This window comes from Xenopus tropicalis, chromosome 4, assembly GCF_000004195.4.
Source record: "Xenopus tropicalis strain Nigerian chromosome 4, UCB_Xtro_10.0, whole genome shotgun sequence".
NCBI lineage: Eukaryota > Metazoa > Chordata > Amphibia > Anura > Pipidae > Xenopus > Xenopus tropicalis.
The window spans coordinates 73087681-73114386 of record NC_030680.2 but is presented as its reverse complement, the minus strand read 5'-3'; the positions used below and the strand labels follow the sequence as shown (position 1 = coordinate 73114386).

General features: G+C 37.3%; 1 protein-coding gene across 3 annotated transcripts in view; it reads left to right on the top strand.

Annotated features, from left to right (window-relative positions):
* mylk3 (myosin light chain kinase 3) overlaps window positions 1–25595 on the top strand; it is a 32886-nt gene extending 7291 nt beyond the window's left edge. The window contains exons 1-13 of one of the 3 annotated variants that reach the window (XM_002931694.5): window positions 8322–9110; window positions 12266–12356; window positions 13452–13779; window positions 14946–15304; window positions 17235–17340; window positions 20580–20676; window positions 20987–21096; window positions 22068–22209; window positions 22303–22373; window positions 22494–22622; window positions 23476–23628; window positions 24034–24166; window positions 24501–25595. In XM_002931694.5, the coding sequence (XP_002931740.3) occupies window positions 8607–9110; window positions 12266–12356; window positions 13452–13779; window positions 14946–15304; window positions 17235–17340; window positions 20580–20676; window positions 20987–21096; window positions 22068–22209; window positions 22303–22373; window positions 22494–22622; window positions 23476–23628; window positions 24034–24166; window positions 24501–24572 (2295 nt within the window). In that variant the 5' untranslated portion in view covers window positions 8322–8606 and the 3' untranslated portion in view covers window positions 24573–25595. Of the gene's footprint in view, window positions 1–8321; window positions 9111–12265; window positions 12357–13451; window positions 13780–14945; window positions 15305–17234; window positions 17341–20579; window positions 20677–20986; window positions 21097–22067; window positions 22210–22302; window positions 22374–22493; window positions 22623–23475; window positions 23629–24033; window positions 24167–24500 lie in introns of those variants that run through there. The other 2 variants (XM_012961651.3, XM_004914063.4) reach the window with 2 other exon arrangements.
* The last annotated feature ends 1111 nt before the right edge of the window (window positions 25596–26706 follow it).

Sequence of the window (26706 nt, the reverse complement as noted above, 5' to 3'; positions counted from 1 at the left end):
GGATACATGCACCCCCGCCAAAGACACTGCATATGCCTTTATTGGTAAATAGTGTGCAAATTGTGGTGCATGCTGTTTTCTGGGTGCCTATTATTACACTGTAATTCTGTAAAAAAACTGCATTGTGGGTAAAAAAAATTGACACTTTTGGTGCATCTTTGTTTCTAATTGCAGTTGAATTCACAAATCTGTCCTAATGTGTTTTTTTTTTATTAGTAAATGATTTTATTTCTCTTTCATAAATGACTTCTGCACGTATTGGAAATCACTGGTCCATTTGCTGGAAAATCTCTTCTGTGTGACATCCCATCAGCGTCTTTCTATATTTAGCTCATAGGACATGTTTACTTATTTCACGTCTGTAAAGGATTAGGTGTACATTCCTGTGCAGATGCTCGCTGTGTTGCTTACATTATAGTTACAGAAGTGCCCTTATCCAATTTCACTTTTGCTAATAGCTTTTGTTTCCCTTCTCAATAATCAATTCTCAGCATGTGTGGCACAAGCTATAAGTTTAAATATTCATTACCAGCTACTTAGAACACAAATCTGTAAGTAAGAGGTGGCAACCGGGGGGAAGCATGCCCAGCTAATAAAAATTGCATGGGTTACTTTCTATTCTCACACCATTCCATTTGTAGCCCACACTGTAACTAGCAACCCAGTAAATATTGTATTTACAATAGAAATAATAACAAAAAGCCCCAACTAAAAACTAAAGTGGGAGATTTAAAACAAATAATAGAACACTTACAGTTGGGTATGGGGTGATTAAACTTATATTTGTGTATTCTGTCTCTATCAGAAGAGCAGCAATCAGAAGCACTTTGGTGGCCACAGGATCAAAAAAATGGCTAGTGAGGGGGTGCTCATTATGCTAGTGGCTACTGCCTGTAGCTTTTGGAGAAGGCTGGGAGAAACATTACTTAGACTATTAAGGGGAGATTTTATGGAGTTAGAATCAGAGAACTGATAGTATCAGAAAACTGTTTAATTACTATTTTGGTCACAGAGACTAAAAGGCAGGCAAATATTGAAGGATTTTCTTTACCGTCCTCTGTTTCAAGTCATAGAAGCTGTGGAAAGGTTAAACTTGAACTTCTCTGCGCATATTTATATGTTGCCCAGCTGTTTGCCCAGACAACTAGCCTCACAGCCGACACTTCATTATATTTATGTTCCCCTGCAGTGCTGGATTCTTGATATACTACTAGCTTTAGGAAACTGTGGCAAGAAGAACAATTCATCAGTAATTAGGAATGCACTGAATCTAACTTTTCTGTATTCAGCCAAGCACTGAATCTTCCATGAAGGATTCCGGTCAGAGTGCCTGCATGCATGATTTCAGTATATCTGCTCATATAAGCTAAAGGCTCAGGATAGTCTCAATATACTAGTGAGTTTACCAGTCATTTTACTCATTGCACCAACTTTCTGTTATTTAGTGTGATCCTATCCTGTGACCCTTCTTATTCTTATTTCTGTGATAATCCGTAAACTTTAATGGGCAAGATAGATAGATAGACACATAGATAAATAGATAGACACATAGATAGCTAGGCATAATATACCCAGCATGGTTCAATTATGGCAGGACTTGTGGTATAGGCACACAAACTAAAAACAAGGACTGGAACATTTTCAGAATAATTTGGAGTCTGTGTCTTTCAGTATATATTAATTGTATAAATTACATGTAACACTACTTGCGGATGGTCTGCTCTCTGTTAACTTTCTTTTCTTACCCACCTTGGACTTGGCCAACTCCCTTAAACTCCTGGAAGAGCATGTGTTACTTAGGACTGTTTCTCTCAGGTGGGCTCTTGTTGTACTGGCGGAAGAAGGGTTAACCACACTGCATCACCTAAACAAAGCTGACAAATAAACTTGGGCTCCAGTGGCTCTTGAAACAAAATTATAACTAAGCCTGACCACTTGAGTATTTAAACTAGTAGGTGACACCACAGGATACTAACCCACCTGGTCTCCTTGTTGGAGCCTCTGACCACTCAACCAACTACCATGATCCTGCCCCTCACTCCTAGAGCGAACTATTACATTGTAATGGGCAGGACCCTCTTTAACTCATTTACAAACTCCTTTATCAATAAAAATTTGTGTGTAATTTGTATGTTTAATATGTTTAATATATATCCCCTTTCATTATAAAGAGATGCAGAATGTATTGACACTTTATAAATACATGTTAAATATAATAATCTTTACTTTACATTTTGTTTTCCAAAAGATCATTTGCACCAGTCTTATGAGCTTGGCTGGTACTCCAAACTCTTTTAAGGCCTGATATAGCTATTATGCTGTAATGGGTTTTTTCAAAGTCAGTAATTGCATATTGCTATTATTAGCGTGCTAATATCTGCTACTATGAAAATCTGGTCCATAATACACCTATTAGTTCTGTCTCCTAAGATACTGTATATTCAACATGTGGTGTAAGCCTCATGGTCATAATCTTTAAATTATAATGTTACCCGATGATAATTGCTAATCTCTTTTATAATGCTATATATATATATAAACAAAAGTCTAAGCAACAGGCGTCTGATGGAATCACTATAATCACTATATGTGTAATGTGTATTTATATTTATCTCCTTCATACTCCTCCATCCATTAATCCATTAGTGGTTCCCAGATTAAGAAACTGATATTTTTCATCTACAGAAAATGTGAGTTGTTGCTAAAAACCATTCTTTAAATTTTTTACCCTCATGTAAAACTTCCTGTCTACTGTGTCTCACCTCAAGCACAGCAATGCTTTGTATTTTATTCTCATTTGCTTTTAGTATCAGTTTAACTTTCTTCCTATAACACAGAATTTTTTATGAGATGGGGTTGTTAGCCCCATGCCTATCCCCTGAACTGGAGAATCAGGTAATTTGGTTCCATCTCCTAGCCATTACTTACAGAGCCTGATCCATGCATGGTTTCATGCCAGAATTTCTTTCTCCTAGCCTTTAGGGACCCTTAACTATTCAATGCAAGGCAGCACACAGTAATGTCTTTTTATACTTGCTTTGTCCTTGGGTATATGCCGTTATTATCAAGCATACTCATTGAAATGTTAATCCTTTCTCATCCTGATAAAGCTACTACCTATTAGTAGGCCATGCCACTATTTGCTACATTCTGCCCCACCCAACAGCTTAGGCATGTCCTAAGAAAACACGCACAATAATTAAACACTGTTAAAGCACTGTTTTACACTAAAACATTGCATGCACATATGTAGCAAATGACTGGCAAAAAAGTTATCAATATAATGTGAAAAGATCTAAATTTTAGAATAAGACTGTGGGCTTTTATAAGATATTGCCAATTTTAAAATATATATATAAATGTAAATATTCTGGTCACATGAGACTCATTGGAGTTATACTCCTGTGACACTGACTAGATTAATTTTCAGAATGTGACTTGCTAAGGAATTCAATCAATCAATGTGGCTAAGCAATACAAAAAGACACACATATATATATGCTGTCTAAAAAAATAAATACATATATTTATATATATATATATATCCATAAAATTAGGAATAATCAGTGTTAAATAAATATGCAGTTGCAGCCATAAGTTAGAGCAAAGGCTTCCAGTATATATTAATCGTAAAAATGTTATGTATTTTGCAGATGGTGTACTCTCTGGTACATTATACCTTTCTTTTCTTACACACCTTGGACTCAGCCAATTGCAACTGCCTTAAACTCCTGGTAGAGTATGTGTTACTTAGGAATGTTTTTCTCAGGTTGGCACTTGCTGTATTGGTAGAAGTGGGGTTACCCACACTGCATCACCCAAACAAAGCTGACAAATAAACTTGGGTTCCAATGGCTCTTGAAACAAAATTATAAATGAGCCTGAACACTTGAGAATTTATACTAGAAGGTGACACCACAGGATACTAACCCTCCTGGCAGGGTCGGACTGGGGGGGTGCAGGGCCCCCGCCTGACGTCCTCCCCGAGCGTGTATAAATTGAACGCGTCGGGGAGGAACAGTCAGTAGGGGGGAGCGCCGGCAAAGGTGGGACTGGGCCGCTGGGGCCCACTAGGGCCGGGGCCCACCGGGATTTTTCCCGGTGTCCCGGCGGCCCAGTCCGACCCTGCCTCCTGGTCTCCTTGTTGGAGCCTCTGGCCGCTCAAATAACTACTGATCCTGCCTCTCACTCCTAGAGTAAACTATTGCAAAACTTTCCTGACAATGTATTTTCCTTGAGAGGCCTACCTCCACCTCAGGCTTTCCAGCAAACCACCTGCTCCAGCTAGTGGGGATCAAAAGTAGGGACAGAACATGTGGTTGTTTGAAGACTAGGGAATCCTGACACCCCCTGACCAACTACTGAACTAACACGGAAACAGCTTCCCCTTCCAACTGTAACACAGGCCCTGTGCATAGCTTGCCAACACCTTAGGGGACTACCTGAAATAAAGGCTAGCAAACAGCCTTTATCCCCTATATATGCTTTTCAGTTTATAATTAAAGGTAAATATATACAATTTAGAAGTGCCATAAAATAAGATGTCTATGTAATGGAAAATGAAAAAAACATTTTTTCACTTGTTTGCTGTAGTTATATAGTACCAACACATTTCTGCAGCTTTACAGAGATTATGCATCATTCACAGCACCAGTGGAGCTTATATTCTTATCTTATCCTATCACATTCACACACACTATGATCAGTTTTATCTGGAGCCAATTAATCTGCCCCTATGGGTTTTTTTGGAGTAAACCTACACAGATACAAAGATACACTTGTAGAAAGTGCCCAAGCCAGAAATGAACTCAGGACCCCAGGCAGAACTCAGGCAGATGCGCTACCTACTAGGCTGCCCTACTTTTGTAATAATTGTATTATAATTTCCCTTTAATCCTATGCTTCATATTAATCTAAAATGCATTAGCAGCCCTTGTTCTTTTGAAGTTAATTAGAAATCAGCAGTCAAAATGTGTGGGATTTTATTTGAGGCTTGTATTATTTTTCCAGGTTCTCAAGTTGCCTACCAATTTCTGTGTTGTAGGAGCAGAGCTAGAAAGCTGCATTGGCAGCAAACTGGAGCTACTTGTTTGGCCAAAATATGGGGGCGAGCCCATATGTTTTTAAAGGCAGGGGCACATGCAGAAATGATAAATATATTTATGTATTTACTTGCTACTCAGAAAGCAGAATTTAACTGTTTCCATGGTCTGCAGACCAGCAAAATAATAAGGAAATTTGATTATGTATTCAATTGAATCTGCAGAAACTGAGCAGGAAATCACACTAACCAAATGCAAAGGGCCAGCACTTGCTTTCTGCTTAAGACTTTTATTATAAAGCGCAGGAAAGGCATTTTGAAGGCACCAGTACATAAACATTTGCTCCCATCTTTGTTTTTAGGTACAGGTATCGCCCCCCTTATTCGGAAACCCATTATCCAGAAAGTTCTGAATTATGGAAAGCCCATCTCCCATAGACTCTATTTAAATCAAATAATTCACATTTTTAAAAATGGTTTCATTTTTCTCTGTAACAATAAAACGGTACATTGTACTTGATCCCAACTAAGATATAATTAATCCTTATTAGAGCCAAAGCAATATTATTGGATTTAGATACTGTTCTTAGTAGACTTAAGGTAGGAGATCTGAATTACGGAAAGACCCCCTTATCTAGAAAACCCCAGGTCCCGAGCATTCTGGATAATGGGTCCCATACCTGTAAAATCACTGTGTGATATGTCACAAACATAAAGATGACTGTTTGACTATGCCTTGATATTAAGCAATCCCTAATGTGTTTTTACCTAAAAGTCCACAAACTGTAATTAGAATGTGAATGGTTACCCCTATATTGTATCATTGAGGTAAATGTTTGTATATCAGTTTAAAGGAAGGAAGTTACTTATTTGTTGCACTAAAGCTCTCAAGTATGATAGGATTTGTATCCAACAAAGTTTGGGTAACATTTGGGTTGTGCTCACCCACACTTTACTTAATGTAATGGAATACAGGTTCCAACATACTTCAATATATTAATAAAGGTAAACACATGCTGTAGTAACATCAGGGTTGTGTTCCTAAAGCAGCATTTTAACAAAACTGTTTTGTACCTCTCCATGTTCAATTAATGCAAGAGAATCCTCCAATGATAACTGTACCTGATCTGTGTTCATTTGCCGCCATGTTAGGGGTGCTCACCTAACACCTTTTTGATATTAACAGTATATGCTTCCCCTTTATAAACAGTAATTTTCTAGAACTAAACAACTTAACGGCAGTATGGGAAGCCAGACTGGGAAGCCAGAATGTGCAATTCTCTCTGTATATTATCTATAAGCAAAATCACTAGTGGATGTCTGGCAAGCAAGAATACCATTATTGTATATTCTTGCATTTGTAATTAAGTAAGCACTACCTGCTTTAGGGCAGTGGCACACAGGGAGATTAGTCGCCCACAATAAATCTTCGTTACTGTGGGCGGCTAATCTCCCCGACATGCCATCCTACCGGCCATAATGTAAATCGCAGATTTAACTTTAAAAAAGGTTTAGGTCCCCTTTAAAGCATATTGCTCAATTTATGCCCCATTAACGCATCATGCAGCTTAAAGGATGGGGGGGGGGGAAATAATATGTATATAATTAATTTTGGGAATAGTGAAGCACTCTTTGAGAAAAAAAAATGAACTTTATACAAACTGCCCATATACATTGATTGTACAGGGATACCAATGATGGTGGTTAAAGTAATAAATCCTGTTCTGGACAGTCTGTATATGGGAACTGAATGTACTGTGCTACTGGACACTGAAAACAAATGCCTGAACATATTGAGCTGAGTTACTTAAAAGGGTCAGATTTTACAAGAAGATGTTCTGAATATTGTTTGCCAAGTCTGGGGTGAATAGTTTTTTTTAAACAGACTATAGTGAAATCCTATGAAAAAGCAAATGATCTTCAAAAATATTATTTGTCGTAAGGCAATTGCACTTTTGAAGTCATATCTGTATCTGGTCTGTTACTTTATTATAATGAAGTAAAGAGGTAAATACCCAGTTTACTTTCCCAAGCTGGCTTCTGGTTCTACAGATCCTGCTCAAGCCGTTAGTGGGATATTTGCTTTTGACTGACCATCTGACCTTGAATCTTGCCGACTGTCTCAAAGCCTTGCCTGTTTTGACTACCTTTTGCCTCATCTTTTTGTGATTTTTACTCCGTCTTACCTCTGAAGTGAATAGGTTCCCAGGTGCTACCGCAGCAGAAAGTTCTGGGGCCCCTAAAGGAACGTCTGTAAATATCAGAATTTACTGGAACTCTCCTGATTTACGGCAGAGTTAGACTAGTGCCAGGTGCTCTTTCCCTGGGTTCTAGTGTTTTAGATCATTGCAGATTCTCTTTATTTCCAGTGTTTCCAATCATTCAGTTTATCAGCCTGAATGTACAGAACACATACTAGGTGGTGCCATTGGTATCCATCTCTTCTTCCCACAGGCCAATAGGTCAATAGCCAGTGTATTACCACCTTTACTTCTGATTGGTTTAGGACAGAGTACCCTACTCTCAGTATCACAGCAAAAAGGCTGTTGTAGCCCAACAAACTCTGGGGAAGGGGGGAATAAATAAGTGACGTAAATACTGAAAACACCATCAGACATGGCATGATGAAACAATGCAGAAAAACTATTTTTTTGTAGCTCCCTCTTCCCTAAATCTAGCCTCATAAAATAGCTGGTAACCATTCCACAGTGGTAAAAACTGGATGGATGTTTTACCCTACTCAGGAAAAATGTATATTGGCTCTCAGGGGACCTTGTCATTAACCTATTCCCGTTATTGCATGCCATATGCAAATTACATTCAACTTTGATAAACTTTATTTTTATTTCTTCTTCCACTGAGATTGTTATAAGAGAAAAGAATGGGCTGTGTAATTGTCTGGCCTTCTTAAAATGCATAAAACATAAAGTGAAATGTTTTAGTTTACAAAGATGTCCTAGAGCCAGATCTTTGTATGGCTCATACCCTTGTCATTGTCATCTATTTATAACCACAAGTGACAGCCAATTTGACAAGCTTTTCAGTTCGAGACATATGTTGTTCTTTCTTTAATAAGGCTGTTTCCAGTAAAAATAAGTCATTTTTTTTATCCTCTGCATTTACAACCTGCCTGCCTTATTTGAAATTTGTATAATGTCACTTTAACTTGTTTGTTTGTTCCAGGGAGGATGTAAGGGGTGTTAGAGATGAGATTTTGGAGAGCCTTGACTTGTTCCTCTAAACATTTCAGCTTTTAGCATTGTCAATTCTTAACATGCTTATCCATCAACAGCCTCTCAGGAAAGAATTTAAAATGTCTCAGTGACGTCAACGGACCCCCCTAAAAAATGTTATATGCCAAGTTTAGCCAGTTGTTTAGAGGACTTACAGTGCAAAGGCTGATAGCATAACTTTAATCTGCTTGCAGTCAAGAATGTGACGCCTATCCATCTATAATTTCCAGCGTATAGCTGCAGATTGACTATAAAGCCTCTATATAGAAGAAGAATTAGACGAAGGATTACATGCATTAAGGCTGACATACTGAATTGGCTCGGGAGGAAAAATGAGTAAGGAGAACTCATTAGCAACCTGTTTGGCTAAAATGTATGAAAATAAATTTGACCAATCAAAATCTGCAAACAAGTCTCCAGGAGTGGTCAGCAATATGGACAAAAAGCTGAATCTGCTGAATGAGAAAATGGACAAGATTTTACACTTTCAAGAAGATGTTATGGGAAAACTGGAATATGTGCATCACAACATGGACATGTTGGAAAAAGGAATGGACATGCTGGCAGCTTTACGTGGGCCCAGTCAACAGATTCTTCATGAAAATGTTGATATTAGTCAGAGTCCTGGACACAATTCTTGCTCAAATTTAATAAGACTGCTAAAATTGATACATGAGGATTCTGTGATCCACAGAGAGAAGTTAGACAGTCTAGAAAGGATGGTGTCAACAATGGACAAGGTGGTGGCATTTGTGGGAAGTACTCTAAGGAACTCTAAAATTGTAGACTTTATTCTAAAGGGTACAGTGCCATGGAAAAAGGAGTCAAAAGATGAGGTTGGTTCTGACCTGTTTAAATTTTTAATGATATGAAATTGAGGTGTATTGTGTAAAGCTCTCTAAATGCAAGCATGGCAGGCATTTGCTAACTGCAGTTAAGAAGTCTATCATTATTTAAAGCAAACATAGACATTGCAAGAAAATAGCTGATCAAAGTCTGACATTCTGCACATCAGTTGTCTATAAGTGCATTGCTGTCAAATTATAATGCTGCAACTCTCTTAACACTCTCTAACACTTCCAAATTCTTATACAAGTGAATATGCTTTTGTGAGTATTCAATACTAAATGTCCATGTCTGTTATTCTGAGTCTAGGCTCTAGGCTAGGGCACTGTTCTCTTTGCCAAGTAGGTGCCACTAAAAAACCAACCCGGTGACAAGTTATCAAGCACATGGGTAATGCCATATTTAAAGGCTTATGTATTGTAAATTAATATCTTATTTGTCTCCCCAGCTTACCCTTTAGCGAAAATACGTGTTTTATATTAAAATTGCTTTTCCTGCTGTCCATACACTATTTTGTTTTAATTCACTAAGCATTTGAAAATTCAGACGACGTACTGATTTATCTAGCTATATTATTTTTATTAACCCAAGTAATATGAATATAAACATGTGATTCGTGATATTACATTTTGTATATAATGTAGTATTTTTTTGACAAAACCCTCCCCCTATTATGTTGAGTTATTGTATTTCTGAGAAGTGCAGTGTACTTATGCTTCTTGGATCTGCAACCCACTTTGGTGGGATAGTGAGAGAAATTGTGTGTTGGTTAATAGTAGTAGTAGTTACGGTACGTGTCAATTATCATTGTTCCTAGGAGTAAAAAACAGACGTCAGGGCTTATTTACCAATGCCATGAGTGCAAACTTACAGGGAACAAAATTCACCTAGTTAGGACCTGTTTCACACAGCCCTTGTGTCCATTGGAATGGTGGTGCAGAGGGCACTTTGCAGAACCCAGTGTTGCCTTGGGTTCATTTTTTAAAGATGTGCAAATGAGACGGCATTCTGCCTGATGCCCATCTACCTCCCACTCTGGATGCAGTATTGTGGAATGGCACAAAAGTGAGAAGCTTCAAAGTGCAAAAAAAGGGATACTTTGTTGCCTTTGTTTGTCGATTTTAGATGGCTCCATCCTTGTAAATGAGGCCTGTAATTCACATTTAGTAAAAAGCAAAACCACACTCGGGGTGCTGAGGAACAGAGCGGATCGGCTTCTCTGTCTGCCTTGAACTAACCCCACTGGAATTATAAACACCCTTACTTTCCACATATATTTCTTGTAGTGCAAGTAACAACATCAGGGAATAAGCACAGATGGAAATGCAAATGAATGTCTTTGTTATTTGTTTGTTTAATAGTTTCCACATTTAACACCTTTTTTTTAAATGCACCTGCTTCCACGGTAAAAAAAAAACAAAAAAAAACTTTCTCAAATGTTAACTCTTATCTTCTTACCAACTTTGAAGAACCAATTCTATAAGTTCATGCCACTATTTTTAAATTGACTTGATGTTAAACAGGTGCCATAAGAAAAAAAATGTGTATATCATTTCTGGATTTTGCCACATAATATTTTGGTAAATGTGTACTAAATCCAAACTTTAACTTGCATATGACTATGATCTTAATAGCATCATCTGTAAACAAGCATTTTTATCCTCAGCTATCCAGATTCTTAGGGTTCAGGTTCAGCAATACAGAGGTCTGCAAACATGAATGAAAACAATAAAACTGACCCAAGTGGTGATGTATTTGTATCCTAGCAGCTCTCTGACCCTATGGTGAAACTTGTCGCTGCAGCTAAAACTTAACTATACCTCTCAAGGATTTCCAACAGCAAATTATAGCTGGAGACCCAAAATTTGCAGATCACTGTAAAAGGTTTTCAGTTTCATATGAGCCATTAAATAGTTCTGTATAATTAATCTGCAAATATAAATATATTTGTGAAGACAGGCATGAAATGTAGGATTACCAAAAACACCATCAGTAAGGAACTTACTAAATATGCATGTATTGGTGTATGCATGGTTATTGGTAAAAGCATATTCTGCAAAGTCTATATAGGGTCATTTATGATTGTAAGCTCTACGGGGCAGGGACCTCCATCCTCTTGTGTCTTTGACTCTTAACTTATTGCAACTGTAACTGTATCTTGTATTTATTGTTATACTTTGTATTTATCTATTATCTTATTAACCCCCTGTTTGTATTAATACATTCTACTGTACAGCGCTGCGTACATAAGTAGCACTTTATAAATAAAAATATACATACATACATACACATCTTGCAGTGCAAAGTGTAAAAAATGGATGCGCCCATCCACATTCTATGCGTAGAGGTTCTTGGGTTTAAATATATTTTCCTTTTAAAGTTTTAAAAGTCTTGTTTTAAAAGGATTTCAGGAAATTATACAGATGGTAGTTACATAAAAAATATACTTTAATAAAAATAAATTGACCAATAAGATGCAATAACAAAGCTTGACATAGACAATAAACAGACTAGACTGTGCAAATGGTGCTTCACTGCAGGTTGCTGCTTTACTTAATTAATTCAAGCCCAGAAACTAAGCTTTAAATACATGCCATGTTCCTCAAAGGTCCTCAAAGAAAATACTAATAAATAGTTTATTTTTTGTGCCTGATATAATTGTGAAGGGTTTTGAAGAGGTAGAAAATAAACTAGGTCTCATAAATTATAATTATTAAAATAGCTAAATTTTTTTATTTATTCTTATGCTTTTAATGGGCACCCAGTGAAGTGTTTACGTCTTTTTTCTCTTATACAGCATTTCTGTCATTCTTTTTGTCTAACAGTCTGACTATCTTTGTAACTGAGCATTTTGACCCCAGTGGTCCGAGATCATATCTATCATCACTGCAGGAGTTTGAAAAATGAATATGTTTAATTCACCTGGTGTTTTAGATAAGAAAGCTTAGCAAGACAAAATAAACAGCTCCATAACCTTTTCAATATTATTATATATTATTTTACAGTAAGTAGATATGGTTAGTGATCAAAGACTTCCCAGGCCTGTTGAATTATTAGAGATGCATACATCAAATACAAATATTTTTAAAAAGTTTATTTTGGGTATGGTTATATTCCATTACTATTTTCCCTATCACTTTACTAGGCTAAAGACAAATCTGAAGAGAAAGAAGTCAAAACAAAGCAGGGACTTAACAGAGGAGAGGGGCAGGTGGAGGCACAGAGATTAAATGAAGGTAAGTGCATTTCATCCCTCAAAACTTCTCACTAACAGTATTAAATTATTTTAGTGCTTATAAGAAAAGAGGTTAAAAACTACCAGATGTAACTGAGCTGCCCTTAGAGTAGCTGGCTAGCTGAGTGTTTTTGGACCTTTACAGAAAGCTGGTAAGAGATTCCTGAATGAGTGGTCGTATCAGTAATAGCAACTAGATATGTAGCTCATAACAGCCTTATAAAATCTCATTATTATTAAATACCTCCCTACATAAGGTACCTTCCTACATAAGACAGACATTTACAAAATCAATAAAAAACGTGGGTACAAATGTGGCTAAAACCCCACCACTATGTTAACGACAAGCTGTAATCTCTGTTATTTGTTTATCTTAACCTACAATCATTATGTACTATCACTAATTTTCTTTTGCTATGCTAATTATAAAACATATATTATTGAACTTTCAATTTAATTGGATAACATACCTTATGTTACTTAATCTGCACTTTTAAAAAAATTGTAATCATTTCTGGAAAGTGGGAATTTCTCGCCCAAGTGGTTGTAAGTAGAAAGACCCTATAAACTATGAAGGCGGGGTACCATGTCCAGATGATAAATTGAATTCCCATGTATTGCTAGGCTGATGGAAGGTTAGCAGCTGGATAATTGGACACCTACTGCATGAGACATTTACCTCATGGGATCTTCACAGAAATGTACCTATAGGGGCAGTGATTGGTGACATGGAAATGACTTCTACACAACAGATCCCACAAAGCTCCATGCAAATGGGCTGGATTAGCACACTGCGAAAGTATAACTTTAAATATAGCAAGGTTTTGAAAAAGAGAAAATATCATAAAACACATGGAGTAGTAACAAATGGTGTAAAATCTGGGAAAATGTAAATCAGCTAAACATGGTATGCATTAAAAAATTGTGGGATGACCAAAAAAAGTGTAAAATAAAAGAAAAAAAATAAAATCAGGGGATGTAAAATGGAGGTTTCACTGTATAAAACACACATCTGTAGTGTAAATAAGCTTGTATTTGGATGCTTATTGTAAAGTTTTCCTTTCTCTTCTGTTTATAATACATTTTAATGTTCCAGACAGCAGAAAAAGCAGTGCACAGGAAGAACTAAGCCAAAAAGCTACACAGAGTCCAACCATCAAATTAGATTCCACAGTATCAACCCTAGAAACATCTACATATTTCGGAAATGCACAAGGTTCTAAAGCATGTGTGCAGAGGACAGAGAAGGAAAATATTCGGGTGGCCCAGCACAACCAGGCTGCGACCAATCAAGTCCCAGAGCAGAGCACCAGGCAGAAGGACCATAATTCAGGAACTAAGGAGGAAAATCATAGTTCTGTGTCCATCAGCAAATCTGGATCAATGCTGAAACTCAAACAATCAAGTAAAGAACAAGTTCTAAGGTACAGGAACAAAACTTTATATAGTGAAATTTATATGTATTACATCTAAATATAAGACAATAATTGATTTGCCAGTTATATATACTATGTTGCCTTTGGGCAGTTCATAAAATCTGTTACTGGTCAGCTAGCATTTCCACACTGCTGTGTATTGAACTGACAGGTACAATGGAACCCTTTTAATGAAACAACATATGGTTCAATCATAAATTATGAAACCTAACAGGTTTATTCTTCATGCACAAGCACAAGTCCACACTGATAGTCATTGGGGTCATTTCTGCAGTTCTTATACAAACCAGCAAAGTCTATTGAATGTTTTGTTAAAAACAGTCCTAAATGATGTCCACATGTTAAACAGAATATACAGAATAAAAGGGGCAAAATAAAAGGCAGAATAACAGAATAAAAGGGGCATCACCCAAACAGCTACCTTCTGAGAATTTTCTGGATTAAACATTAAAGATGCCATAGTTGCAGACTTTCATAGATTATGGCACCTCCCTTTACTAATAAACACCCAACCCTTGGTACACAGGGAATAGCCACTTGGCACATGCATGTTTCTAAAAATAAAGAGGCCTCTTGATCGTGCCCTAGTCAGAGCTTGGGTATGTCCATACAGAACAATATCCTCAAGCCACCTCTTTACAATTGAAAACAACACATGATTTCTCAAGAGGTATATGCTTCTTTGTATAAATACAAAGGCAAATTTATATTATAATCAGTAATTTTTTTGTTAAATGTTTTATTTTAAACAAGATTTTATTGGATTTTGCCATCTAGTGCTTTTTGTGATTCTTAACAGACTGCTGGAAATCTTTGCAATTTAATTTGCTAAGATATTTTCTTACTCCTGAATATATAATATTCAGTTTAATTTTATAATTCTCGATTCAACCCAAAATCCAAGGGACCCCAGTATGTGATGCACAAATGCAAACCTGGTCTTATGCACATGATGCGGTCAGCGATTAATGCTTGTGAGCCTGGAATCAGAAGTTATACAGCTCAACATGGTGACTGCCAACCATACTGTGCAGCTCTGACCTTAGTTAGGGTGTAAAGAGAATTGTAAACTTTAGTCCTCCTTTAATATAAAACAATCATTAAAAATGTACTATTCTAATTTGTAATGAAATATTATGGTTATTTTTTTGCAGGACAAATACTTCTGAGCAACTTATAATAAAAAAAACAGAATTAATGACTCTAGGAAAAGACACAGTGAAGCAAACATCTGCCTTTCATGGCATTGATATTTCCCAGGAAGTTGTAGCGGAAGACAAACAACCCTCTCTAAGTGTAAAACTTGGAAAGGTTCAGCCATCATTTAATAAAACCACAAAGTGCATCAAAAGGCAGGAGAGCTGTGATAAAAAATCTGTCGGACAGCAAAGGACTAGTGACACAGACCGTGTACAGCTAACAGAAGACCATGGAAAAGGAGCAGAAGAACATCAAATAGATATAGTAAAAAAGAAGTCAGTTGATTCAGATGCATCTTTTTTACATGTAATCGGTGAGTAAGTTGTTAAATGACATTTTGGAACTGAGCCTAAGGATGGCAAAATACAAAACCTATAAAAATCTCTTATTTTCCTAAAAAAAAATGTTAAACATTCTCCCAGGTTGCAGAATGACAAGGTATCTATAATTAAAAAGGAATAATAAGCATGAGTGGGGGAGGTGAAAGACATCCAGCTGGAGGCTTAACCTATGGGTTGGGCAGAGTTTCCCAGTGGTACGTGGGTGTCAATGGTGTCTCCATAGTGGTTTATAAGGTAGGCAGAAGGTATGTTAATTATGTTGGACTACCTTCATTAAAAATGGGGAAATGGCATAAGGTAGCAGGGCTAGAGAATACTCTAGTGAAGAAAGAGCCACTGGCCAAGAAAGCACCAGAAATGAACTTGGGGAGAGGGACCCCTAGGTATAAGGGCTGATTAAGAAGTTGTCAAGGGTACAGATTTTGAAGCCAAGATGAGAAAACACCACTCCTGTACCTCCCACAATAGAACAGTACCTGGGGGTGACAACATGACTGGCCATGTGGAGGAGTGGCAGAACTGCTATAATAGCTTCTTTAGCACAAGGTTTCCCTTTGTTAAGCAGAATCAGGAACAGCCAGAGGTCAAAGGCTGATAGCAAAGAAGCAGAGAAGAGAGTCAGTGGACAGGCAAGGTGAAACCAGGAACAGAGGGAAATTTAAGAAACAGGTTTGGTCAACAATGATGCAGGAAACGGAGGTGAAGGCTTAGTGTCATGCTGGTAGGCTATGCTAAAACTCATCATTCATGCATGTCATGATGAAAGTGCATACAAGAGCCAAGAACAATGTGACTTTAATGCTGTGGGCCTTGTGCATGCGTTGTGGTTGCCTCTGTGATTGTACCTTACAGCTGTATAGTCATATGTTTAGTTGTTCTAAAAACAGAGCTGTGTAGAGGGTTAGTCTCACTGGCTTGATCCACCATTGCAGAGACTTAAATGTGATGGTTGGGGTAGTGGAGGATCTCTTGGAGTTAAGATTGAAGACCCTTGTATATGTTATGCCAGAGTGAGCCCTACATTAGTCTGTAACTATTATCTCTATAGCTTTATAACATATTGAAGAAATATGCTGAGTGAATCCTTTCCATCCAATACATTGTTTAAGAAGCACAGGGACCCAGATCACTTGGTCAGAGTGTGTGTAGAGATAAAAAATCCCTCCCCTTATAGAAATGTGAGAAACCATTCGAGTGGCAAGAGTCCTGTTTACCCTTTTGCTGAAGTAGCTAGAAGTTTGTTCATGTAAGCATTACAGAATCAATACCACAATACCTGGAACCTCTTATTTTCCTATTTGCACCTGAACCTTTTTGAAAAGTTTCTATTGCAAGTCCCAATATAATAGGTTCAGGAAAAGCATTCCACATCTTTACAACTTATACAAATGAACAATTCTTAGACTTTCACTCATACTTGGCAGTGGGGTTGATCTGCTGTCCTCCAACCAGCAGCATTTGGGTTGGCAGAGAGATCACTGCAGCTGGGCTCTGGCTTTACTTTAGTTTACATGTGGCGCTTAATGACATTTCAATTCAAGTGACATCCTTGACATTAATCACATCTGTATTCCTGGCAATTCAATAGGAATACATAGGGGACATCTATTCATACAAACCTGAAGTGCAGGTGAACTTCAGACCTATGCTTTTCCTATTCACATAACAGTATCCGTCTAAATGCAGATTTGTGGCTTCTTATTAGTGCCAAGTCAATAACAGCAGTAAAGAACAGAATTTTGTGTGTTTTTGCCAAGTCCATGTAACATAACTTTGCTAAAACATTTATTTATTATTAGCTGATATTGTGCTCAGAGGCATTTCATGTTTTCATTAAAACAACAACAAATAAAACATAAAGTGATGTTGCTTATCTAATTTGTATTTATTATCTTAATTTAGATGACTGCCCTCCGCCTCCTGCACCATTCAACCATCGGATAGTGAGCATTAAGCAAGCAATCTTGTCGTCATGTTATTCTGTGAGCCAACATGAGGTCTTAGGAGGGTGAGTTATAAAATGTGCCAAATACTAGTTGTTGCCAAGAGAATCAGTAACAGTGTATTTTTCCTTTTCTTTCTCTGTAAGTGTGAAATCCATTGCAATCAGTATCATCCAGGATTGGCTTGGATTTAATAATGTAGTTAATATACTTGTATGCACAAATGCTTTTCTTGAACAACTGTGTTAAAGATATGTTACTTACTTCAGGGGCATGATTCTTTTAAGACAGAGGTTTCTTACACATTTCAGGTAGTGACTAGCTTCTGAAATAAATGACAAATAATAATAATAAAAAATAGTGCCATAAATATCTTTCAATGAGTAGCCAGGAAATAAGCATTTGTTCAGACTCTTACACAAACTAATTCCTGGCTGCCCTGCTGGGGAACTCTGTAACACTAGCTTTCCATTTATGAGCTCATAATAACCATGAGTGGTTTTTCTAGATATTCTGAAGATCATGAAAGAGTGGTTTCTGGATACTCTAAAGATGCTCAAAAACACCTGAGGGCTCTTACACACAGGCATTTTTCAAATTAATTTAAAATGCAGGTTTGAGTGCACCTAAATGCATCAGCTAACAGATTCCATTAAATTATGCCAAATTGTACTCATGAGCTTTTAAAGTTCAAAGTGTTTAACTTCATTTAAATTTCACTGTGTTTTTTTAGATTCTACATGCTGCATTTTCTTGGGCGCATTCAGAAGATATTAAAATAGAGGGTTGCATTTAAAAAGTGACAAATGCACTTGAGTGTGTTTAAAAAATTGCATATGAACACAATACTTGTGTTACGGTCTGTGTAACAGAAATACTGGGGCTGCTTAAAGGAACAGTATCATCAAAAAATGAAAGTGTATAAAAGTAACTAAAATATAATGTGCTGCTTCCCTGCACTGGTAAAATTTGTGTGTTTACTTCAGAAAGTCTACTATAATTTATATAAATAAGCTGCTATGTAGCCATGGAGGCAGCCATTCAAAGGAGAAAAGGCACAGGCACATAGCAGATAACAGATAAAACACTATTGTATTCTACAGAACTTATCTGTTATCTGCAATGTAACCTGTGCCTTTTCTCCTTTTTTCCAGCTTCAATGGCTGCCCCCGTGGCTACACAGCAGCTTATTATATAAATTATAGTAGGGTTACTGTAGCAAACACACCAGGTTTACCAGTGCAGGGCAACAGTGCATTATATATTTATTACTTTAAAGCTCTTTCATTTTTTAGTGTTACTGTTCCTTTAAGTGATTAGACTCTTTAGTACGCAGGGGAACTCGGCCAGGTCCAGTCTTCACTAATGCCCTTTTGGTGTCATGGGACTTTCAGCTGCAGACTGAGAGAACCTGAAGACTGCTGAGTTTAATACAAAGCATGTTACCTAGCCCAGACTGGCAATCTGTGGATTCTGGCAAATGCCATAGGGGATGCATTAAGATGCCATAGACAGTCAATATTTAGTGAGCCTGTGGGAGGCTGTTTGGGCCTCTGTGTACTTGAAACACCAGGGTCTATTCTGAATCCCATCCTGGTCCCGAACAGTACAGGCAAGGATTAAGCAGAGGCGTGGTCAGAAACAGGCAAGTCAGGGCAGAACAGACACAGAGTCAGTAACAGGAGCATCAGGATAACAGGTAAAGGCTTTGACAGGAGATAGCTGTAATAAATAGAGCCTCAAGACGTGCTTATCCATATGCATGGGAGATACATGTATGCATAGATTGCCCTGGAGACCAACGTGCCAAAGGTGGGAAGGTGCATCAGTCTCCTAGGGCACCTAATATGTGTTTTTTTGCATTCAGAATGTGTTTCTAAACACATAATAAAACGCCCATGTGTAAGAGCCCTAGGAGTTTATGAACAAGCATTGGTAAAGTCATGCAAGTTACTTTCATGGCATGCATAGTGCAGAGTATTTTAAAAGTTTATGAAGGACAGCTGTGACTATAAAATGTTTGTTTTCCTCTTTGGAAACACATATAGAACAGCCCGTTATACACCATAGCAATCGATTATTATTCAGTGAAATTTTTGGTCAGCCCTGGATGTGCTTAGAAATATTTTCTGAACACCCTTACACTGATATTTTAATCCAATAATTTTATTTTTCTTTTCTCTGTAATAATAAAACTGTACCTTGTTCTTGGTCCCAACTAAGATATAATTAATCCTTATTTGTGACAAAACAATCCTATTGGGTTTATCTTATGTTTGGCAAAATATTCTGCAATCACTGCTAGCCATCCTGGCCATCCCACCAGTAGGTAGCTGGTAGACATGTACTCTAATAGACTACTGCTCTAGTTCTTTGTTAAGTTTGGCACCTTTGTGGAATGTATACCCTTAACATATGAGTGTGCCTTTGTCCAAAAGATAGATTAAATTCCAAAAGTTCATCACTCATCACCCAGTCACAGAATTAGAATCGAGTTTCTGCCTTAACTCAACTAATGGACTGATTAATCCACTGACTACTGAGCTTACCAGAAAATTCCAGAACGCCACAACAATAGCATTGGATTTATTATCTACCATTATGTAATCAGTGGCCACGTCATATGTATTAAACAGCATGCTAGTCAAAATGGTGTTAGTAGGATATTCATAGCCGCTCTATGTATTGACTGTATTAGGGTAATTAAGCATGGTACTATATTGTGTACATTTGTGCTCCTTTTAGATCTACATATTTTCTTAGTAACAAGTCAATAGTAAAAATCTTTTGTAATAATCTACCACACAGCTACACATATTTCCTTATATAAACTTGCTCAAATATACATTTCCTTCAGAAAGGAAGGATTTATAAGTTGTATGAAAGTGCTGCACTATGGGGAGCAGTAATTCTGCACAGAAACACAAGGCCACACACGCAGCACTGCAGTTATACAGTTCACCGGCATCTGACTATGAAATCTAATAGAACAAAAGATACATAGCATGTTTGCCTTTATGGGACAGCTGTATACAAGGTTGCTGCTAATCCACTGTGAACTTGATTTATGCCATTGGCCTTTCAGTTCTATTTTCTTTGTGCCATGCTATTTTTAATCAGCAGTAACAACAACAGAAACACAAGACCTTCCCCAAAGCATAGTAAATATAGCTGTATACTACTATTTTCTTGTCATAAAGGTCTTCTTTTCCAAATGGAATCTGAGAACAAGTCTTTTAGAACCTAAATTTAGTTTTATATTTACTGTGACTTTTTTTTTTTACTAATATTTTATTTTTCTCAGCAGGGGGCGCTTTGGCCAAGTTCACAAGTGTATAGAAAAAGCAACTGGGCTTCAGCTAGCAGCAAAAATAATCAAAGTCAAAGGAGCAAAGGACAGGGTAATTGATGCAAGTAAAATGTATATGTATATTTTTCATATAACTCCATTAGTGATATATCTCCATGGAAACCTTTTGAAGTCGGTTGTTATGATAAGAGCATTGCTGATAAATGAGATGTTCTTAACATTATATTTTTATTCAATGCAGATACCTATACACTAGTCTGTTCTAGATAGTTCTGTGAGCATACAGGTTTCTGAACTGTCAGCAACAGTTTGATTTTATTTTCCTCTTAAAAGCTGAAATGTTGCTGCCAGTTTCTATTGCATGTACATGAGTGAATAATTTGGGCCTTTTGTTTGAACAGGATGAAGTGAAAAATGAAATCAATGTCATGAACCAACTAAATCACGTGAACCTGATACAGCTCTATGATGCATTTGAATGCAAGAATGACCTGACCTTGATAATGGAATAGTAAGTTGGAAGATACTGGACTTTTGCTTCTGTTACTTTGCTTGGTGAATTATTTTGACAATATCACATTTAGTAAAGTATTGTCTGACATTTAAATGCTAAAATAGGAATACTTTCTACCTGCCCTTCTTTGGTGCTCAAACAAACATCATTGAAGTGGTAAAACCTTAGAATTGGCTTCAGGTTCATGTCAACCCTTACCTAATTAACTTTTTGTGGCTGGTATAAAAAGGTATGGGGTGACACCACCACATGCAGCTGGACCAAAGGACATAAAACTCATATACTGAAAAAGAATGGCAGAAATCGCCACATAAACACATAGGGGCACATTTACTAATCCAGGAATCCGAATCCCAAATGGGAAAAATTTGGATTGGAAAAATTTCTGAAGATCGCAAATATCCCGAAAATGCTTACGAAAAAATCGTATTAGTCACGATAATATCGTATTGGCGATCCAAAAGTCACAAAATTTTCGTACCGAACCATTGTAAACAGCGGCAGAGCCTTTCCGAATTTTTCGCGCTAGTGCGCGAAAAAGTCGCGCAATCGTGAAAAAAACGCCAAGAATACGAACGCTCCAAGCTTTCGTGCACTAGTAAATGTGCCCCATAGTTGCTTCTGATGCCACTTTACATGAATATGTTAACAGGCTGGTTAGGAAAGGAGGGTGACATTTATGTTTGGAGAATTTACCAGTAGAAAGTTTTCCATTGGAGAACTCGCAATTCCATGCAAGTATATAAGAGTATATAATAGTTGGTCCCTTTTTGGAGTTTTCTGTATATTAACTATCCAATACCTATAAGGCCGGCACATCCAAGACAACCTGCAAGGTACAATACACAATGACTTAAAAAAGAAAAGGTAACAGGGTCTGAACATTATTCTTGAGCTCAAACTAGGATCAAAACTCAGATTGTGATCCCTATCATATTTTGTGCTAAACTTGGCTTCTTGTATTTTAGTCTGGATGGTGGAGAACTATTTGACCGCATCACAGATGAAAACTACAGTCTGACAGAGCTGGATGCAATAATGTTCACCAAACAGATCTGTGAAGGAATATACTATCTTCACCAACAGTATATACTGCATCTAGATCTAAAAGTAAACTGATATAAATATATAAGGTTAAAAGTTCCAGGAGGAATGGTTTTTGTCTAGAAGAAAATAAGTTCCCAACTTTTTTTTTTATTACAGCCAGAAAATATTTTATGTGTCAATCGAACTGGCAACCAAATCAAAATTATTGACTTTGGATTGGCAAGAAGGTAAGTTTTGTGCATTTATGTTGGTTTATTTTCAGACTTAGAAATAGCAGTGCCTTTTCTGTCAAGTCAATGACCTTTATAACAGAACTTTATGTATTGTGCTATTTTTACGTTTTTTAGGTACAAGCCACGTGAGAAGTTGAAGGTGAATTTTGGCACTCCGGAATTTCTGGCCCCTGAAGTAGTGAATTATGATTTTGTGTCTTTTCCAACAGACATGTGGAGTGTGGGAGTCATTACGTACATGCTGTGAGTCACTGAGTGGGAAACAGTAAACCTTTATATCTATTTACCCAGTCTGAAACAGACACACTGCATACCCCAGATCTCATAACTTAAATCATGACAACCGGGAGGGGTCTCATGTCATATGAGGGCATGTGGAGTTGCTGTGGTACACTCAACTTTGACCCTCCCAAATGAATAATATGAATGTTTTAGTGCAGGCAAGGACAAAGAATAAACCAAGAGTATTCCGCAATAATATGACACAAAATGCAACATTTATTTAGACTTATTAATGTTAAGGCCTTCGTGACAGACCCTTAATCTTGAAAAGTGTTGAACCCATAATTATATATACACACAAATATATATCTAATCAAGTCTCTCCTCTCCCCAATTTTCCTCTAGTTCTGATTTGGTTTTCAATACACAATACACATATCTGTCCAATTTTCAGCCAGATAGTGGTCGAGCAGGTCTGTTAGCAGCTTTTAGCAGCCAGTGCATGGCCACCTTTTTTGGACTTCAGAATGAATGTTTCCTTGTGGCGTTTTGCCACATGTGCAAAATATTACTAAAGTTCAGGTTCTTTGCAACAAACACACGGAATGTTGGAATTATCTGTTAGCAGCTTTTAGCAGCCAGTGCATGGCCACCTTTTTTGGACTTCAGAATGAATGTTTCCTTGTGGCGTTTTGCCACATGTGCAAAATATTACTAAAGTTCAGGTTCTTTGCAACAAACACACGGAATGTTGGAATTATTTAAAATCGGAGGTACACTTGGGGTTTGAATTTTGCAAAACAATACACATGACAAACATTTATATGCAGGCTGCAAAATATATTAGCCACCTATTTTTGTTTGTTTTTTTTAGGCTCAGTGGTTTGTCCCCGTTCCTGGGGGAGAGTGATGCTGAGACAATGAATTACATTGTAAACTGCAACTGGGACTTTGAGTCTGAATCATTTGAGCAGGTGTCAGAGGAGGCCAAAGACTTTATTTCCAAACTCTTGATAAAAGAAAGGAGGTAAATGCTTTCATTTTTATTCCCTTTACAACTCATTAGCAATAATGGCCTAAACACATCAGAGTTAAAGTATCAGGGCAATGGTCTGTTTAAGCTGTTCATGAAGAGTTAAAGTATCAGGGCAAGGGTCTGTTTAAGCTGTTCATGAAGAGTTAAAGTATCAGGGCAAGGGTCTGTTTAAGCTGTTCATGAAGTTCATGCCTACCCACAGTTACATTATGAAACCGATGCTGATTGGGCCAAGATGTAACGCATGACCAACATCACAGCAACAAAAGTACAACACCTAACAAGCACTCAACTTTCATAACCCACCAGCAAACATCTCTTTTTTGTTAGGCATTTCCATCCCATTTGTCATTCACATGTGATTACCAGGATTAAATGAGATTTCTTTCCTTGCAGCTGTAGACTTAGTGCAGGACAGTGTCTTAAGCATGATTGGCTTGTCAACCTGCCACTAAAAGCCATGAAATACAAAGTGCGCTTGAAGTCCCAGATCCTCCTTCAGAAATACATGGCACAAAAGAAATGGAAAGTGAGTCCTTATAATTTTTCTTATCTAGCTTGGTTTTGTCAATTTAGTAATACACTTTATAAAATGACTTATTAGCAACCTACACCTGCATAATAGTGTTGCTACATGCTATACCTGCTACATTTGTCTTAAAAAAATGATTCATTCTCTATATAAGGACCAGAGAAGTTTGATTTTAGATGTAGTGTATATCTATATTTAAATTATTAATACCATAATTGATAAATCTTCTTATCCTACAGCCGTATCACTTGTTCACTCTTCCTTTTCGTATGAAATACTGCAGCCCCTAGCCTTGCTAATACATTAATGCCAACATTTTCTTTTCTCTTAGAAACACTTCTACGTGGTTGCTGCAGCTAATCGCCTCAAGAAGTTTCAGGCCCTCTCTCTGAAGCCCGCATAGTGGATTCAGTCCATTCTTGGGACGTTACTGTAGCACATACCTCAGTTTAACCCTGCGCAGATAACTACCTGAGTGGCAAAGCAGCACTGTTGTATGAAGTGGACACTGTGGGACCTGCACTGTTTAGCCAGTGACTGAGAGCAGAGACTGATACCCACCCAATACAGAACCTCTATCTGTTTATAGCTGTAGTTATATAGTATGTAGGATTGTGCCTTCAGAGTGAAACTGTACAAACCAGCACATGATAGAGAAGCACCTTTACCCCTGTCTTGTTGTACTTTTTATAACCTCAGATCTTGTCTAGTTAACAGATAACCCTTGGTCTATATCCTGCGAAAATCCATATCTAAATACATACAGTATATATAGACACACATGCATACCTCCAGTTGAAGCGGCTGAATTTCCAGAAGAGCATTGTGGGCAACAGACAGCATGACAGCTATGTGGTTGACAAGCCTATTTTAGTAGAAGATTTGGCTTCTCCTAATGAAGGAGTTACAATGATATTCCTCGCTAGTGACGTTGCAAGGGTGCCACAGGAATAACGTGTGGGTGTTACATTACTAAGGCCTGTGCAATCTAATTGACACTTCATGTGATTCTATTATTATCCTTCTTACTACAAAGCAAAGCTCCTTTATATTCTCAATCCAAATGGAGCAGCAGGAGACAGTTTTGTGTTTTAGTCCATAGTTAGGCAGAATGTACTTAAGACTTCAGAGATGATTGATTGATCAGAAAGTATCATTTAATTGTCCTATAGAGCTTGTGCTGGTGGTACTAACAGAGAGATGCATTTTACATCAGTTATAGAATAGAAATACTGTACACCATAGCAGGGGACTGTGTGTTGCAATCCCAGAATATATGGTTTTGTTTTATTTACTCAAGCAATTTGCTGCTACCAGCGTAAAATCCCTGATTACAATCCATTTTCAGTGTTAATACAGTTTTAAAGGGGTTGTTCAGCTTTACATGAACTTTTAGTATATTATAAAGAGTGCTATTCTGAAACAATTCACAAATGGTCTTCATTCTTTATTATTTGTGGTTTTTTTAATTATTTATCTTTTTATTCAGCAATAGCCCAGTTTAAAAATTTTAGCAGTGGTTTAAAAGAGAAACTGAAATATAAATAGGAGTGGGTCTGAATAGAAAGATTAGGAATAAAAAGGAACGCTAACAATGAAATTGTAGCCTCAGTGAGCAATACATTTTTGGCTGTCGGGGGTCGGTGACCTCCTTTTGAAAGCTGGAAAGAGGCAGAAGAGCAAAGCAAATGATTAAAACATGATAAAAAAATGAAGGCCAATTGAAAAGTTGAAAGAACTGGTCATTTTGTAACATTCAAAAAGTTATCTTAAAGTTGAACCACCCCTTTAAGCATGTGTAGCAGAGCTGCCCAGCTGCTGGTGAATTCATTTCCGCTCCAATAACCCAGGGTTGGATTTCAGCTTAGAATATTATAGTAACCACAAAACTCTGAAGTTTCCTTCAGTGCAGAGCAGCAATGAAAATGTGCATGATAGCAGCCATTGCTTTCTTACAGTGATTTCTAAATAGGGACGAGTTTGCAGAATGAATTAGACTTGAAACTGTGTTACAATCCTTGCTATAGATACCCATCTGCATCATTGGCCATTAGCAGATTTGTGGCACGAAGATAACCCACACTAGGGGGTGTTAAAAAAAAAAAAGTAGTTAATTTTTGTGGAATGCTTTACACTAAATTCAGTCCATGTTGCAGATACAATTATAGGCTTAACATGCACTGAATCCAGGATTCACATCAGAATTTGGCCAAATCTCTCAGCACTTCCAAACCCTAAAATCAGGTGACTAAAATTCTGGACAACTGAACGCAAGGGTTCAGATCCACTGGCATTTGGGCAAATCTTTTGTGAAGGATATATCCAAAAATCATGTATTCTGTGCATCCCTAGTAATCACCGAAAATACAGATAAGAGCCAGTTTTGGGAGACAAGCACTTGGACACAATAATTTCTACTGAATAAAATGGGAGCTGAGCCTTTGCAATTATTTGTGTTTTGACTACTCCATATTAATAAAAGTGTAGTGTATAATAAGCCTAATGACACTGTTCACAAAGATATGTACACTCAAAAC